Source organism: Channa argus, chromosome 1, assembly GCF_033026475.1.
Source record: "Channa argus isolate prfri chromosome 1, Channa argus male v1.0, whole genome shotgun sequence".
Lineage (NCBI taxonomy): Eukaryota > Metazoa > Chordata > Actinopteri > Anabantiformes > Channidae > Channa > Channa argus.
The window spans coordinates 46204653-46223376 of NC_090197.1; the positions used below are offsets into that span (position 1 = coordinate 46204653).

The 18724-nt window shown below is 38.2% G+C and overlaps 2 protein-coding genes and 1 long non-coding RNA gene across 3 annotated transcripts; 2 read left to right on the forward strand and 1 right to left on the reverse strand.

Moving 5' to 3' along the window:
- The first annotated feature begins 2483 nt into the window (after positions 1-2483).
- Positions 2484-11472, forward strand: fam83ha (family with sequence similarity 83 member Ha). The gene is made up of 5 exons (XM_067526500.1): positions 2484-2781; positions 4053-4513; positions 4604-4768; positions 5951-6075; positions 6255-11472. The coding sequence occupies exons 2-5, from the start codon at positions 4061-4063 to the stop codon at positions 10399-10401; spliced, it is 4890 nt and encodes a 1629-aa protein (XP_067382601.1). The 5' UTR covers positions 2484-2781; positions 4053-4060; the 3' UTR covers positions 10402-11472.
- Positions 11473-14241: 2769 nt separating this feature from the next.
- LOC137139368 (androgen-dependent TFPI-regulating protein) lies at positions 14242-16294 on the forward strand. Its single transcript, XM_067526516.1, has 5 exons — positions 14242-14496; positions 14586-14711; positions 14795-14896; positions 15001-15116; positions 15660-16294. The coding sequence occupies exons 1-5, from the start codon at positions 14344-14346 to the stop codon at positions 15817-15819; spliced, it is 657 nt and encodes a 218-aa protein (XP_067382617.1). The 5' UTR covers positions 14242-14343; the 3' UTR covers positions 15820-16294.
- Positions 16295-16328: 34 nt separating this feature from the next.
- LOC137139372 (uncharacterized) lies at positions 16329-17590 on the reverse strand. Its single transcript, XR_010916304.1, has 4 exons — positions 17450-17590; positions 17286-17339; positions 17030-17083; positions 16329-16946 (listed from the first exon to the last, which is right to left on the reverse strand). It is a non-coding gene; the product is annotated as an uncharacterized lncRNA (long non-coding RNA).
- Between the last annotated feature and the right edge of the window lie 1134 nt (positions 17591-18724).

Genomic DNA, 18724 nt, shown 5'->3' on the forward strand with positions numbered 1-18724 from the left:
GCTCCAGCTCTGACTCATTGTTTGGACGGTGTTCCGTAATCCGAGCTGTCAGTCACAAAACCAAAAGGCAGGACAGCAAATGCACGTTTTACTGTGAGCTGCTGGGGTTAAAAGGGTGCAGCGGTAAATGGTACATCGTGTAATAACTATTTATGAACCTAGTGACCTGAGTAATTTTGATGTTTCTATCCTAACTGCTCCCCTGTGTGCCTTGGGTGGTGCCTGAAGCTGACAATGAGGGATTGTCTTCAAGTCTTCACTTGAGCATCTACATTGCATCACTTCCTTTCCTTTAGCTACATCAAGGTTTCTGCTGACAAGGCTATTTTGGGTCTCAGTTTGGAGCAACCCCCAACCAGTGGATTTACTCTCTTCATTTCTCTCCTTTCAGGGTTTAACAAAACATGTGCTACGAGGTCCTGTCCTGGAATCCCGAAAGGCCCTCCTCCAATTCTAAAACTGGGTTTCCACAGAAACACTTACTAAAACCACAAAGTCAAAATCCATCACAGCCTGTCTGGTGAGGTATGTAATTCAATTTGGGGCAATTACTGTAACCGATGCAGGAAAATTTGTTAATGATCAGTGAAAGAAACAAAAGAATGAATCTTGGCAGAGGTTGTCTGTCTTTCCTGCAGGCAATAAAGTTTTGTCCTAGCGACCTTGTGATGCTCCGCTCTTTTGTTTAGGTTACTAGACTGCACCTTCATGGCAGACGAGTAGTTTATTATAATCATTCTCAGCCCGTGTCTCTATTCATTTCTGACACCCCATCACATTAAGAGGTGAATTGGTTTTCTTTGTTACATTCAAAAGTTTAATCCTTATTGTCACTCTTTATCATTGTCATTGTTAAGTGTTCTTCTGTTACCAAGCCACTTCTTGGTATGTTATTGTTAATCAAAATGTACTGCAAGTTATTGTGGCCCAGTCCAATTATAAATGCCTGTATTCAATAAAGAAGCATTTGAAGTCATGGAAATTTAATGTATAAACTTTAAGATAAATTTAAAGATAATAAAGATAACCTGACACTAAGCTTCAATCATTTTATTTTAGAGTGGAAGAATCAACCACACCTTGTTTTGCCTTGCGAATAACTAAATAACAAATAAACAACCGAAAATGCATCTACTGCTGTAGCTCGTAATACTCAGTTGACAATAACTAGTGCAAATCTGATAATAAAATTGTATTAAATTATCTATTCATCTTCCTCCACCAAATTTAATTATAAAGAGGTCTTAACGCCTACAGTTTGGTACTGCCCTCTTTCAAAATAACTGTTTAAGTTCACTAGCAGGGCTTGATTCCCCATGGGGCCTTTGGGCACAAACTCGTGGTCCATACTGACCACATGGATTTTTTTTTTATGTGCAAATCTGCAATAAATCAAATTACCACAATGTTATTGCCACACAGCTAAATGGAGCCTTCAATTCCCCCAAGGGTTTGGGACAGCAGGATAATAGGTATGTCCTATTAGTAAATCTTTGTTAAGAATCTGTAACTAGTAGCTTTGGACTATGACTTGTTTGTCATTTACTGATGACATTGAGCTAAGGTGCTGGCCTGACCTTTTTAAACAACTGAGGTTCAATGTCAGAATACTATCCAGAATTAAACCATCATTATTGATGTATAACTTGCTTTATAAAGATTTAATTATTATTAGACAATAATGGATCAAAAACGTTTGATTAAATAATTCCTTAGCCATTAATAGAGCCATTAGGTACAGTTTACAAACCATTTTAAGATGCCAGATAAGAAAGTGGTATCACTTTGGCAGACGTGGTAGAAGTACACAAAACCAATACTCGCCAAACATTTTGAATACTAAATAATTTTTCCCTGCATTTTTTTATTCAAGTTGAAATAAAAAGTACTTTAAAAATAACAATTATGGTAAATAATAAGAAAAAAGTTAAATTATAGTAATAATAAAAAATAAGAGCACAATTTACCTCCCAACCTGATCTGGAAAGAAATGTCATAGATAGTAATGTTTGATTTGATCTTAACAACTTTCTGTACTAATCATAAATCAGAATTTATTTGTTAATTAGATTATAAATAAAAACCTTCAGGTGAAAAAAGTAGTAACTAAAGCTGTAAAATAAATGTAGTGGAGTAAAAGTACAATAACTCAAAATTTTACCAAGTACAGTACTTCACTACACATACTACGTCATGTCTTTATACTATACTAAAATAATGACACGATTTCCGAGATGTAACATAGTAAAATAAGCTGTGCATCTAAAGAAGGGAGGCAAGTGAAAATGTGTGGGTGTAATGAGGAATAATAGCCTATAATAAAGTGTAAAGAGCATTGGCGAATGCTTGAGACGTGAATGGCAGTGAGTGGTGACTTTGATGATGAATCGTTTGTTGGTCGCAGCTGATACCAGCACCAGTCCCACAGCTGCAGCGCCAGCAGACAGATAACAGATGTGCAGAGTTCAGCTGCCTCAGGACAAGAACGGACGCTGCGCGGTGGGGAGCAGAAGTGAGCCAAGAGCGGAGCTTGCAGTCGAGGCGGGGCGAGCAGTTTTTTCCTCTGTGTGCTCAGTCACAAACATTCTCGCCAACATGCCTCAAGCATGACAATAAACTGGTTTAGCTGGGTGACAGGGGGGGGGAAAGCAGAAAACCTTCGGTAAGTCCCACCTGGACTACATGCGCGACGCAGTCGTGGAGGAAAAACTTGGTGATGAAGACAACATGACTGGATTAAAGTTTAACCGAGGAAAACCGTGACGAGTAAACATCAGTAGGGTAAGTTGAGTAAACAGGCCTTCACGGTCACTACTGGAAAGACAGAGACTTTAGGATGTGGCGTTTGGCACATGACTGGTCAGCTTAGTAAGACTGGCGTCGGTAACCGAACTCTTTTTTTTTTTTTTTCTGAGTGGAAAAAAACATTCCGGATTAGACTCTTATTGCGTAAATCCAAGTAACCAGCAGAAACTAATGGGTCATTTACCCCCCTTATAAAACGTTGTAGGGCTTTTTAAGTGGTTTGTTGGATCATTTAATTTCCTCTCCGCAATACTCACTTTTAATGTGGCTTTATATGAACTTGCAAATGGTGAATTGGCCAGAGGGAGGAGCCACACCCATAACCATGTACCTTGTGGTTAGGGTCCATCTTCCGTCATCTACTGTGTGCGCACTATCCCCATTCACATTCTGCATTTAGGCATTTGGTAGACGGTTTTAGGGTAGAAGGAATGCAAAAGTCTAAGTCAAGGAGAAAACATCACAGCAAAGTCCTATCAGAAAAGTGTTTACATTTCATGAGATGCAAGCCCAAGAGAGTACTAAACTCTCCAGTGTAGTATGAAAACTCAGAAATCTCAGCTTGCAGGATCTGTAGATCTGAGCAGAAGTTGAAGTCTTCGACTTGAGGTTTCTTGGATAAAATCAACTGTAGGACAGCTTGACAAAGTTGGATTATATATTGGTGGATTATAATATAGTATTTCTTATACTTACACTTATCTAAGTTGTGCAGAAGTATGCAAACTATCAATATGAACAGAAGAATAAAATGAAATAGTCAAACGAATTTTCTTCTATTATAAAACAGCAAATTTACTATGCCTGACCATTCATATTCAGTTTTGAATGACGGAACTGACTATAGTGACAACATGAAACATGGTGAAAGACAATAAGAAATGGTCATGAACTTAGTGCAGCCACTGATAACTGTTATCTGTATTTATTTAGTCTCTAAACTACCAAAACAAAATGCCACCACAAGGTCACTAGAGCCCAATTTGATGTCTTATTTTAGTGCAAAAACTTCACACATAAAGATATTCCATTAACTATATCATATAAAATTAAGACAAATAGCAAATATTCACATTTCAAAAACCAGAAGCAAAACATTTTTACTTGAAAAAATTTGATAAATTGTTGCAGATTTATTTTTGTATAATCATCTCACTGCTAATTGACTTGCCACATTCACATGTGAAATTACAATACTATATACACTATAGCCATCACGTGTCTTTTTTTGCCCTCACTGTCTCTAGACAACAGTATGGCACGTCGCTCTCAGTCTTCTTCTGCTGGGGACAACCCCCTGGACCCCAACTACCTCCCTCCTCACTATCGGGAAGAGTATCGGTTAGCTATTGATGCCCTGGTTGAGGAGGATTTGGAAGGATATTATAACTTCCTCCAAAAAGCAGATGTAGTGGGCTTCCTGTCCATACAAGAGATAAAGTACATTCAAAGCTCTGTTCAGGACCCTCAGAAGAGCCATCACCCTGAACACCCTGAACAGCATATTTTGGATACTGGAGGAGACGGTTCCTCAGACACATACTGGCCAATTCACTCTGACCTGGACGTCCCAGGTTTGGACCTCGGCTGGCCTCAGATCCATCACTTCATTGGGCCTACAGAAGTCACAACTCTGGTCAACCCCCCTGAGCCTAACATGCCAAGTATTAAGGATCAGGCCCGACGACTTATCAAGAACGCTCAGCAGGTAGATATTTTACCTTCCTCGTAAAATGACTCATTTATTCAATTGTCACGCTCATGGCATTTTTCCTTCACACTGGTTTTGTCTCCTCAGGTCATCGCTGTAGTGATGGACATGTTTACTGACATTGACATGTTTGCAGATATCCTCAATGCTGCAATGAGAAATGTTGCTGTCTATATCATTCTAGACGAGCAGAATGCGCATCACTTTGGCAACATGGTGGCTAATTGCAGGGTCAATCTACAGAACATTCAAGTGAGTAAATAAGTTTTTAAAAAAACATCATTCCACTGGATATTTTCCCCCTTTCCCTGCTGCCAGTCAACGCAATTCACCCACCAAAATGACAAAACACGAGTGAGGTTCCAAGCATTTTTGAAGCAGTTTATTAAAAAGTCTGAGCATGGCAGTTTGACCATTTTGATCAGAACCACCACCACTAATTGTCACAAATTAGTTAATAAAGAAGTTAATGGCAATTTTCTTCCTTTAAGAAACTAGTAAAGAAGCCTATGAATAATTTGCCTAACAATTTAATTCTTATTCCAGTTTGACTGAAAAACATGAAACATAACAATGCATTGTTGTAGTGACAGTTAAGTAATCAGACATTACTTAACAGTACCAACACTAAGTTTTCTTAGTGTCAGTTAATCCTAGAAAAAGGGAGTAAATATTTTGTCTGTTTGAAGCCTGATACAGCTCATTTATCTCTGCAATAGATCTACACCAACTACTGTACTTGGTAACATGTTTATTCTGTTTATTTTGAGCCAGTCCCTCATACCATGTCCTACAGCTGTGAATATTCACTGGAGCAACAGTTTGTGTCATTATTGAGTAAGATTTGCCTAAATCTCAGTATATAATGTTAAACCCATCTAGTTTTGGTCTTTGTTTACAGTAAGATGAAGTATTGCCAGTTTTCTTCCTGTCTTCATTTTGAAAGAACTTGTGAAGAAAAGTACAAGTAATGAATCAAGATAAATCATACACCTTTATTTTGCTTTGACCAACAGTGTAAATTTTATAAGCTTGATATTGCTGCTATCACTGCTTTATCTTGTTAGTCACTGCTTTATAGCCTGTGTGTTACGTTACTTTTACTGTATGTGTGCTTGTTACTTTGTCTATTGTAATGTTATTTCTGTGTTTGCTCATAATTAATTTTTTACTTTATATGTCACTGGTGCATATACACTGTATACAGTAAATATAGAAAGTAAACTACTTTCCTATTGATAGGAAGTGCACATGTTGGTGCTTATGTGGTAAAAGGGGAACTTAAAATGCAGCCATTTTCTATCTTCCTGGTTTGGAAGTAATAATGCTAATGCAATGCTGCCACCTAGCTTGGTTTAACGCCAATGCCACTTTAGAATGTTCATTACATTTGAACGATTTCCTTTGTGTCTTATTTTCTTGTCTTGCGTGCAGTTTTTACGTGTGAGAACAGTGCCTGGCATCACATATCACTGCCGCTCAGGGAAATCTTTCAAGGGTCAAATGATGGATCGTTTCTTGCTGACAGACTGCAGGGCTGTGCTAAGTGGAAACTACAGGTGAGAATGCCATGCTGTATCTGTAAGTTTCACAAGTTTCAGAATTGAGTTTCAGGTTTCAAGATCTGAGTGATACATTTTTATTGTGATTTTTGTGAATGTAAATGGGCTACATAAAAAGACATTAGTATGTAGTCAATTTAGTGCTTCTGTTAACTCATTGTCATGTCTTTGTCCAGCTTCATGTGGTCTTTTGAGAAGCTACACCGCTGCATGGCACACCTTTTCCTCGGACAGCTTGTATCGACCTTTGATGAAGAGTTTCGGATTTTGTTTGCTCAGTCTCAACCGCTGATGATTGAAAATGTGCTCCTTCCCATGGAAGAGTTCAACCTTTTACAAAAGACGCAATACCCAAGTGAAAGAGCATCACTGTACAAAGATTCCAGGAAACTTCTATCACTGGACACTGGTCGTCCCGAGGAATGGCGGAGACACTCCTTTGATGAACGTATGGATGTGGATTGGAGAATGATGGCACTTCAAAAGCAAGACTCGTTGCACGGCCCTTCAGATATGTACAGGTTTCCTTCCCAGCTGCCATCCATGGATCCGTCTTTTGATCAAGGTCATTCCAGAATGCCCATGTCTGAAAATCCTGCCTTCAAACGTAACAGTTATGCTGAAGGTGGTCATGGGAGATTTTCTTCCCCTTTCATACAACAACAGGGAATGCCCGAGACTGAAAACCAGGGAAGGCAATTTCTTAGGGGACAACAAGTTTATCATGGGCCCGGACCAGGACCTGAAGTTGAATATAGTGGCTATGACAAATTCACGAGCCAAAACTATCCTTCAGCAGATCAGTACTCTGAACCACCTTATAACTTTGACCCTGTGTTCAACTATTTATCATCTACCAAAAATGTGGACTTCGACCCAGGCTCAGACAAATTACTACCTGCAGCAGATTTACCATTTAGTTCATCTCATCCTAGAAGACTGAGTTTAGGGCAGCCATATGCCTGCCAAACCTCTCCCACAACTGCAAATCCACCAGAACAGAGTCTGTTTTATGAGGATCCTAACTCAGACCGCAAGGATCCTAGGGTAAAACGAGGGCTACGAAACTTGAGGATTTCTTCATACCTCTGCGCGTATGATAATCCAGAAGATGAAGAACTGCCATCAGGACCACTTAAGGCACCAGACCCTGTTGAAGAGCCCTCTTACCCAATACAACAAACAACACAGGGCATAGACTTATCAGCTCCTAAAATCCCTAATGTCAGAGAATTTAAGGTTCCTGCAGTGCCTAGGGCAAGTCAGATGCCAAGTTATGCCAAAATCACTGCACGAGAGCAGCCAAAGAAAGTGCCTGATGAATCTAATGTAAACCAAACCAAAATAACACCAAGACCTTCAGATTCATCATCCACAGCTGAGGGGGGAAAGGGAGAGGAGGCAGAACAAAAAGAACCAAAAACATCTATTCTTCGAAGAGATGACTCATTCCGTAGGAAATACAACCCAGCAACCCCTAGAAGCTCCAGGTTAAGATCTTCGCTGATATTCAGCTCTCTGGAACAGCAGCATTCTCAAGATCCCAAAACTGCTTCAGGCCAACAGGAAGATGAAGAAGGGGACAAAAATGAGGCACGACAAACAAAACTACCTTTTGCTTCACAGGTTTCGGGGCAAAGGAAGTCTGGTGCAAGAGAACCTATGGAATGGAGCCGTTTCATAAAATCAGCCACTATAGATGACTCTGCCACGGAAACATCCAAACTAGATAGTGATAACAGTCAAGCAGATGATAAAGACACATCAAAGGAAAGAAATTCAAAAGTAGAAGTACAGGAGTCAGATGTAGACCAAGCTAATTCCTCACCATCAATGCCCCGACCAAAGCCTTCTAAAGTGGAGCTACCCATAAATGTAAAACCACCCAAATCTTTGCTCACCACTCCATCGTATGTAGATATGAGTGATCCTGACAAGAGACTCATGTTTTTCAAAGAGATGGCAGCAAAACGCAAAGCTGCTTTGGCTGCAGAAGCTGGAAAGAAAAAAGACAAGGCTCCATTGAAACCACCAACTGATCTAAAAGGCAGTGACAATGCTAAAGTGGAAGAGTCTGAACTAAAAGAAATACCGGAAATGATAGATAAAGCCAAGAGTGTAGAAGCTGAAAAGAGCAAAGAGACAGCTTTGATAATACCAACAGTTGATCTAATAAACAATATAACTGTTAAAAATAAGGTACCAAAGTTGAAAGAAAATGCAGCTAAGTCGGTGTTTGAGAGTTTGCTAGAAGAAAATGCCACTGTAGAGGATGCAGGGAAATCTGTATCTATACAAGAATGTGAGTCAACTGGTCTGTCAAATGCCAGTCATAAGACTGGCAGCCCTGTCCAAAATGATCCCAGTACCTCTCAAACATGTGGAGATAAGGAACTTAAGAATTTGACGGAGTCGGAGGACATCTGGCTGAGTAATACCCAGTTGGAAACATCTCTGCCTGTTTCTGGAAAAAATGAGTCTCCTCAAATCCAACCCCCGGAAGAGCCAAAGTTGTCAAAACCTGCTCTAAAAGACAATAGCCCCAGTCATGCACCTATACCAACAGATGACTCAGCTGCTAAAGGTCCTTCTCATGTTCAAGGTACTGGTGAAAGTAAAAGCCCAAGGCTTGATTCTACTTCACAGGAGTCCAGTTCACTCACTCCCATTTCAGTGGATGTACCACCATCTTCTGCATCTGCAGGATTCGGTTCCAAAACCCCAAATTCTTTTTCTGTCGAGTTAGATACTGGCATTTCTTCTCCTTTACTGCCACCTGAACACCGCACTAGATCTTCTAATCCATTAATACAAACTACTCCAGCTGAGACAACTTCCTTTAATGTGAGTGCAGATGACTCCACCTCAACCTTAACTTCCATCATATTGTCTTCAAATAATAATAATACAGAAACACAGGAAGCTGTCCAACTCTCACTGCAAGAATCCTCCATATCAGCAGAGGAAACCTGTGAAATATTGACAGGATCTGAGTCTACCCAAGTTCATCCAGATCCTGTTTGCCAACTGTCATCTTCCAACACCCCTTCAGAAGTTCCCTCTGTACCTGTGGAATCTGATATTTGTCATGACACAGTTGTTGCTGGTTTAGAGCAAAACACATCCTCCTCACACTCCACAACAAACACAAACTCTGAAGAAGCCTGTGATCCTACACAAGATGAGGACCTTGTTGAAAAGGAACCTGAGGTTCCTGGATCACCAACAGATGTTAAATCTGAGGGTGCTCTCAGTTCTTTGTTATCTGAGTCTGGTTTACTAAAAGTATGTGGTGTAGAGAATTCTGTTTACAAACCCGATCAAGGGGAGACAGTTACTTCAACACCCAATCCAGCAGACCTTCCAGCAGAGCATGTGCCATCAGAAGTAAGCATTCCAGGTAATCCAGATACAATTTCTAGTTCTTCACAGTCAGAAATAACTGCATCTCTACAAGCAACCCCGCCCTCTGAACTGACAGGATTGGACAGTCCTGCTCATGCTGAAACAGTCCCATGTTCTTCTATACTTGAGTCAGTTGGATCAGTTTTGTCCCGTGAGGCTAAAAGACCAGAAATCAACCTCACTACAGTGCATAGCCCCTCAGATACAAACTGTAATCTCCAGCAGATTATAACAAACTCACATGTAACTCCAGTGTTCCCATCAACAAAAACTTCTGTCCTAACTGAGCTTACCTCAGAGGTCCCTACAGAGCCTGATGTGCTATGCAGAACATCTGAATCGGAGATTCCTGAAGTCCACACTTTAGAGACAACTGTACCTGCTAAAAGCAAACTAGACAACCAGTGTGAAATAAACAATAAACCTGAATTGTCTGACCCTGGTGAGAAAAAACCTGAGGATACTGAGGCCGAAAATAAAGTCACACAGGAGTCTATCAGCAGTGAAAAAACAAGTGACCCAGCAATGCAAAATAACTGCTCAGAACCAGCAGAGATCACATCCGAGGAAGTTGTTCCTCTTTCACCACAGTCCAAGCTACCAAATTCAAGCCAGTCTCGCTACCACTCATCAACAGTTAACGTGCTCTCAAGCAGCAATCTTAGAGACGATACAAAGCTGCTTCTAGAGCAGATTTCCGCTAATAGCCAAAGCAGAAATGAGGCTAATAAAGAGGCTCCAGTCACTGATGATGAGAAAGAAGATGAAGCTGACAAAATTGCCAAAAGAGAAAAAGAATTAAGGATCGGGACATCTAACAAAGGGCAGCCAAAGTCAACGCAGGAGCGTGAGAAGCTGCTGGAGAGGATTCAGAGCATGAGGAAGGAGAGGAAAGTTTACAGTCGGTTTGAGGTCTGAATCCAGTTAAATGGCTGTTGTTATATCAGCTACCTTTGTAACGACACATTTACCTCGATAGTAAATCATTTTGTGTCTCTGTTACTTCAACCGGTTGACACCATTATTTGGAATTGGAAAGATGACACAATACACAGTGTAAACAGTATGTGTAGAAAGAAGGTTAGCTAAAGAGTTGAAATGAACAAACCACTTTGTGACCAAAGACAAATGGTGAAGGTGATGCAAAAGAATACAAATTCCATTTAAATGGGCACGAACTACACAGGGCTTCTTACTCTGGCAGAATCATAAAATTGCTACCAGCACAAATGGATTCTATATCTATATCTATATTTTTACTGACTGTGGGTAAGTGCAATGTTTGCAGGAGATCTGTGATGAGACATCGCTGTTGGTTTTGTTTTTCAGCAGCGACAGTACTGATGATAATGTCCGGTGGTTTTAGGACAAACTGTAACAGATCAACCAAAGTAGTCTGACCTTGTAAAACTGTTTGCAACTGACCTTGCATTTACTGTAGCGATAATTTTGTATTTTACCTTTGTGAAAGTAGTAGCTATGTAAATGCACATCTGTGCAGGACTTTTATTATCTTGCTGTAAATAAATAGAGTTTGTTATCTGAATAAAACATAGATTGGAGAATTATGAACAAACATAAGATAGAAACAGAATTCCATCATGATATTGTTGGTTTTGTTTTTTATTGAATTATCCACTAGGCGTCACTTACATAAAGATTAATTTTGCAAGCTGCACCAGGTTTCCTCAATGTGTCAGTTCAACCTAATCATCCGATGATGGTTAAACCAGCATAAGAAAAGTTGGCCACATATAGCCTGTGCTACTTGAAAATCTGGAGATGTATTTTTAATTTGCTTCAATTCACCACTTTATTGTCTATGAAAATGTGTCTGACCCTGTCAATTTCAAATACAATTGCTGTACATTGAAACAAGAAATTCTGCATCTGAAAAGAGTTGACATAAAATATCATTAAATTTCAACTTTAATGGATGTGTGACAACTGCCTTCTATTGCCATTTGTAAATAAACTTTCTTTAAAAAAAATTTTTTTCATGAGTCTTGTGTGTTGCAGAAGGAAGCAGCTCAACCTGTTATATTAAGTAAATTTTTAATGAGCAGTACCAAAAACAAATGTTTGAAGAATTGTGGCGTCACTAGCCATGAATTAGCCACTAATAGCTACATTGTTTTTACCCCCATTGCTCTCCTTGTGAAGGAGAGCATTTCTGAACACAGTAAACATCAACCCTTGAAGCAGCTGAAGACTACACCAGGTGCAACTCCTGTAAGAAAAGGACATGAAACTGAGGGTACAATTCACAATTTACCCACCAAAATGAGTCAATAGAAGATTTTTAATAATTTGGTCTGATAGGTTAAATTTTCTGCTGTGAACATCAAATTGCAGGGTCTGATTTTGGAATAAACAACATGAAAGCATGGACCTGCTTGGTATCAACAGTTCAGGCTGATGGTGGTAGAGTGGGTGATATTTTCTTTGCACACGTTCAGCCCTTTAATATAAATCAAGCATTGTTTAAATGCTACAGCCTACCTGAGTGTTGTTGCTGACCATGTGGATGCCTTTATGACGACAGTGTACCCATCTTCTAATGGCTACTTTCAGCAAAATGTCACCAAGCTAAAACCACCACCAACCACCAGATCTCAATCCAGTAAAGCATCTTTTTGAATCAATGCAATAAAGAACTAAAGGAGTTCTGAAGGCAAAAAGCACTACTAATGCATAGGTGGTAAAAGTCCAAACATTTTTTATTCAAATACCCCAATTCCAAAAACGTTAGGACAATGTGTAAAACCTAAAAAGTCACAATGGAACATAAACAACATATCAGATGAGACATTTTACTATTTCATGGAAAATATTAGCTAATTTTGAATTTGATGGCAGCAACACATCTCAAAAAACTTGGAACACGGTGATGTTCACCACTGTGTAGCATCCCCTCTACTTTTACCAACTGTCCCCAGTGCTGAAGTTTAAGAGAGAAATGTTGTCCCATTCTTGTCTGTTTCATCAGAGATACAGGCTTTTGAACTGTCTGCAGATAACAAGCTGGATGGTCCCTCTCCTCTTTAGTCCACAGGACACAGCATCCATTGTTTCCAAAAAGAATTTCAAATTTTTATTAATCTGACCACAGAACAGTTTTTCATTTTACCTCAGCAATGTTTCTGGATCATGTTCGCATACGGCTTCTTCTTTGCATGACACAGGTTAAACTTACACTTGTGGATGCACAGTGATATGTGTTAACAGACAGTGATTTCTGGAAGTGTGGAACTGGAAGAGCCCATGCAGTGATGTCCAGTAGAGAATCATGCCTGTTTTTAATGTGGTGCCACCTGAGGTCCCAAAGATCACATGCATCCAGTTTCGACCTTGGCCTTGTCCCGTAGACATAGAGATTCCGCCTGATTCTCTGAATCTTTTGATGATATTATCTACTGTAGATGGTGTGATTTTCAAAGTCTTAACTATTTTATATTGAGGAACATTTTTCTGAAATTGTTCCACGATTTTTAGATGCAGTTTGTCACAGATTGGTGAAACTGCCCATCTTTACATTTGAGAGGCTCTGCCTCTCTGAAATGCTCCTTTTATATCCAGTCATGTTACTGACCTGTAGCCAAATAACCTACTTAGATGTTTAATGCTCCTTCATTTGTTATTGATTTGCAGCAATAACTTTTCCCACCTTTTGTTTCCCCTGTTCCAACTTGTTTGAGATGTATTGCTGCCATCAAATTCAAAATCAAAATAGGTCAAAATAAGAAAGACAATATATATTTTGACCTACTATGTGTAAGACCACGTTACTAAATAATTTCATGAGTTAGGTGAGTTAATTTCATGAGTTAGGTGAACTGAAATCAAAGTATAATTAAATCACATTTGCAATGGTTAAATGCAGCAGGTGATCTTTTATTTACAAGCTTAACATTTTTTATTAAAACTCAGAATCTTGGAAATAACTGTGTAGATCATGACACTATGGTTTCTTACCCACTTTCCTTTGAGTTCCAAGGTTATGCAAGCTAAATGAACATCATGAGTGCCTCCCAAAATCTCTCCTCTAGCACCACACTTAGGCCAAACATGTTACACCCATCAGAGGACTTTGGTAATAGATGTTGTGACTTCTCCTCTCATCTCAGACTCAGTCCAAAATATATTTTTTGTAGAGATTATTAGCTTTCCTCTATTTTTTACAAACAAAAGTAATGAATGTAAAATGAGATTTACAGTCCTATACAGCAAAGGTTATTTTATTCTTGGATGGGCATGCATTTGGAAGTGTAGATGATGTGTTTCTTATCTAATCTAAAGGTATGTCATTTCTGCTGTATCATTTTCTTATTTCATTAATTTTAGAGTTTGAAAACAAAACTATAAGGGCAGGGTTAGCTACTAAACAACATTAATGATGTGCTCTGGGATTTAAATGTATTGCTCAAGGACACTTCTAGGTGGTAAGGAACTAATTACATTCATGTACTTAACTACATATTTGCTGTACTTGTACTGCTCTTGACTATCTCTTGTCTTTAATAGCTGAATTTCTCAACCTTTTACACAGTGTCTTTGACTAATGTTTCATTCTTACTTAACTTGACTCTTGCAAAACACCATGAAACGGATTAAGCTCCCACTATGCAGGAACTTGCCACAAATCATGTGCTACAGTAAACTGGTTATGAAAGAACGACCCCTATGCTTCATATGAAACAGTGGGCCTCTTGTCTCAAAGTGTTGCTTTGTCTCCACTGCTTGCAAATGTCTTGGACTGTACTGCACTGAACTACACTGATCATTAAAGGATACTCAGTGCCTGAAGTACCTCACATGTAAAGGTTTTTGCTGGTGTTTCTTTTATTCTTGTTCATTAGAATGACTTTAATACTGAGGAAAGTGTACCACATCGCAGCGTTCAGCTGGTACACTTTTGTCATGAAGAGTCTTGCTGCAAAGGATGGAGAGCAGTTACCACCGGGAATTTTTGTTTATGGAGGACCATGGAAGTACCTTACCTTTTTAAATTTGGTGAGTACATTAGATTAGTACATTAGATAGATCTACCATATGATAATTATAAAGAATACTATGGAACAGTGATGTTGTTCATATTCCAGTTAGTGCAAATGTCATTCTTTGGACTGGCTGCTTTGAATGACCTACAACCTGGAAAGGACACAGAGGGATCTCTGAGCAGATGTAAAGATCTACTCTTCTCTGTTTTTGCCTTTCCTGTTGGCATGGTGAGAAACATATTTTGGAAATCCTAATTTTGTGACATCGATAACCTTTTATGCTTTGCATTAACCTCTCTGCCTTTTTTCAGTTTGTCGTTCTACTTTTCTGGACAATCTTTGCCTATGACAGAGAATTAGTCTATCCAGCTACCATTGACACCTTCTTCCCTCCCTGGATAAATCATGCTATGGTCTGTAAACTTACTTTTTCAACCAGCTAACAAGCAAATTTAAAGCATCGTGATTCTCTCTAAACCCTCCCAAATAATGTGTTATCAATGCACTGTTTTCTTAGCACACATTCGTCCTTCCTGTTTTACTGGGAGAAGTGTTGTTGCAGCCTCACATCTACCCACAGGCTAAACATGCTCTGGCAGCATTGGGACTTGTAGGTTTGGCTTACTTATCTTGGTAAGTGATGAGTCAGCTTGTGCAGTATATTCATGATAAAACTTAAAAAATGTAATAGTTAAAACAAGAATATGACAGCATTTTTAAACATTTAAATCCATTTTGATATAATATTCATCAGTTGAAGCTGACTGAATGATTAACATAATTCAATGCAGCTAAAATCAAAGCAAGGTACCAACAATAAATAGTCTAGACTAGTCTTGTGCAGCGAGTGTCTTCTTTTACAATGCAAACAGCCAGAGGTTAAAAGCTTCCTTTGAATCTTGAATTGTTCTAGCTCATTTTCACATTAATTTAAAACTGCCTAAACATGTATGTTTCTGATGATGCAAATTATAAACATATGTTGTGCCTGTTGTAACATACTATTAAAGCCTACTGAGAACTGTTCTGGAATCTATATCACCAATGTCACTGGATGTGAACTAAAAAATATTTAGATGCCAGTTTCCTGACAAATGACAGTCCCGCATAATGTAACCAACACAGTGATACTGGAAATTGTTTTTTCTTCTTGTTTCCTCTAAACATGATCTGCAGGATTATATGGGTGTACATGTCAGTTGGGATTTGGGTCTATCCCCTCCTTGGGCACTTCAGCACTGTTGGTCTGGTGGGCTTCTTTGTTTTAAACATCTCTGTGGTAACCTTGCTGTACTTGCTAGGAGACAAGCTCAACAGGCTTGTGTGGAGTAAGTAATGTCTACAAATTTCCCTTTAGAGACAAACAACTGATCTTATATTAATACACCTCTATTGTCTTTTCCTGTTGTGCTTTCCCATGTGCAAATCGTAATAGTTAAAATGAAAAAAATGTTATGTATTAAACCTTTACAGCGCAAATATGCAAGATGGAAATAAACAGTTACAGTTAAAAAATTTGAATGTATAAGAAATAAAACTTGCCATTGCTTAAGCTATTAACAGGACAGAGTTTACAGCCGTTGTTGATCTGGAATGTCCGGTCACTTAAGGCGACTAATTCTTGTAAATCATATAATTCTGCTGCATAACACACATTACTGAGTCACATCACAGACTCAATAATGATCCCCACTCATGCTGCTTTACTGTATTCTTTGTAACAAATCCTGAACAGCAACTTCACATCTGTTCTGGTAGTGTCAATTGAGTCACAGAGAAAATAAATAAACATAATAAAGAATTACAAAGTTGCATTTTGAAGAGGTGTCTTTTTTTCTGAAACAGCCCACAATGCTGACTTCCAATTTTACCGGTAATCAACAAATGGGTATTAAACTTTACAAAACAGCTGGTTAGCTATATAAAAAAGTTCTTAGTCTATATTTATATTATTCATATTTGTCCTGGTTCAAAAGGAGGTGAGGTTATACAATATATCCGAGGCACTTCTTCCAGATATTCACATATTTTAAACTATATACTTAGACAATAAATGAAGCAGTCAATATACAGCAACCGCATAATCATTTTTACATTAAATATCACTTAACACTAAAGATCATGTCTATGCGACGAGGAGTTCATTCATACTTCCAATGTCATGTTTAACCTGCATATTGTTCATTCGTCATGGAACATGATTGAGAGGTTGCAAGAATCACATGGCATGAAGTCATCCAAAACAAAACAGTCACAAGGCTTGATTTGATGTTGTCTCAAACCTATTCTCCAGAAAGAGCTGCGTGTTTTTGTCCACTTGTTACTGTAAGGGCACTGAATATTTCATGTACCATGCAAGTCTCTGTAGCCTTTAAGATGGTGGAGATAGTCAGGATCTGCATCCACCAATCCAACTGACAGGATCTTAGCCAGTAAATGCACATCCTGCTCACTAAGGTCCATCTGTTACAGAGAGGATGGAAAATGTTAAATCTCAATTATGACAAATACAGTAATTAAATTATAGAATTTGAATGATTATTCACCATCTTGCTGTTGGCAGAAGCTTCGAGAAGCTGGGATTTTTTTGTTTTATTTCCCTGTCAAAGATAACAATCATTTTAGAAAGTCTTCTGTTTCTTCACATTGATCATATTCCCCAGCATATAATGTGCAGTTGTTGTTTGACTTGTCATTTCATGTCTTGTTTGTTTGTTTTTGTTTGATATTTAATCCAAATTCCATTTCAAAACTGAAAATTGTACATCTCGCACAAGAAAAACACTGTAGAAGTTTACTAACCTCTTTAAGTCCTTTTGAAAAGCAAGCTATGACCAAAAGTAGGCCAACAATGACCTGAGCATAAAAAAAAACATGTCAAAATCTTTATTAGACCAACGTTAGTTGACAGTAGTGCTTGCTAACAGGTAAACAAGCTTAAAATAATGTAAAAGGTTTTTACTTACTCCCAGCAAATGCAACATTTCTTCTTCTCCTGGCTTTATCCTGCCTGTACTCTGGTTTGTGACTTATTGTGAACTGAATAATTTTTTCCTGCTCTGAGATATCACACCACAGTGCGTAGGTGAAGAACCAGCACTACAGGATACACTGCATTTTCAGGAAGTACCTAACCTTAAAGCTGAAAGATGTTAATCATGGGACAATGTTATTACGCAAATGCCTGCGCAAATTGTCGCTGTAATAATAATAGAGATGAGTTATCACTGGCTCATGACCTTTTGTACATTTTAAAGCAGCAACATTTTAAAGTTTACTAATATCATTTCTAGAAATTAATCAAATGTATATAGAAAATTATGCAAAATGTAGTTTTATCAATGGCTATAAACACAATATCCATAACTGTAAATATACTTTTATATTTTTTTTACTAATATTTGTCAATTTATTCATCAAACTGACACATTAAAGCACCCTTATTAACTGTCCATTCAGTTTTTTTGCATATAATGAAGCTGAATATAACCTGAAATGTATTGTATAAGAGACTTGTATTATGCTTTAATACTGTATATATTGTACCCCTCTACTAAATTTATTGGGGAATACAGAACAAGAAATTGCAAATTACATTTTCTTATTCAAAATATTACTTTTTAAAATAGACTAAACAAACAATATGATGTTGTAAAATATATTGGTGGTATTACTGATGTGGCCTGGATTGGTTCATCTCTTATTTTTTTTTAACAGGTCCTTCACTGTTGTTCTAACTTATGCCTCCTCCTCACCTGATTTTCTCTTTTCTGGGCATTATTCACGGATTTATTCTGAGTTTCTTTTTATTTTGATAACCCCAGGACCAAGCATACAGTAGTCCAGCCAACTGGCCTAACCCACAAATACAGCCTGGCCCACAAACCCACCTGCCAGGGGGTTGGCACTAGCCACCTCTAAATTCTGTTCGGCCACCCCAGGTGTTTTTTTTTTTTTTTAGTTTTTATGACTATTTGGAATGAAAAATAATAAATTACAATAAATATATATGTTACATATTTGGCATTTCGTACAATGATAAAACACTTTATAAACATAGCATTATTAATATATAATTAACTATATCCGAAAACTTTTTTACATTTGAGTTTAACTAAACTTAAAATGTTACAAATGTGACACACTATCTTGGGGTGACCAGACTGGACCATAGGGTCACCCCAATAAAAAGGAAATTCTAAATTTTCCCCATGTTAATAAGTACCAGTGTACTCCATTTG

Bases quoted from the DNA above. Each gene is read 5' to 3' on its own strand.
- fam83ha (XM_067526500.1), top strand. From the start codon at position 4,061: ATGGCACGTCGCTCTCAGTCTTCTTCTGCTGGGGACAACCCCCTGGAC. The intron at 4,514-4,603 runs GTAGATATTTTA...TTGTCTCCTCAG, and splicing joins TTATCAAGAACGCTCAGCAG to GTCATCGCTGTAGTGATGGA. The intron at 6,076-6,254 runs GTGAGAATGCCA...GTCTTTGTCCAG, and splicing joins GTGCTAAGTGGAAACTACAG to CTTCATGTGGTCTTTTGAGA.
- LOC137139368 (XM_067526516.1), top strand. From the start codon at position 14,344: ATGACTTTAATACTGAGGAAAGTGTACCACATCGCAGCGTTCAGCTGG. The intron at 14,497-14,585 runs GTGAGTACATTA...TTCATATTCCAG, and splicing joins ACCTTACCTTTTTAAATTTG to TTAGTGCAAATGTCATTCTT. The intron at 15,117-15,659 runs GTAAGTGATGAG...CATGATCTGCAG, and splicing joins GGTTTGGCTTACTTATCTTG to GATTATATGGGTGTACATGT.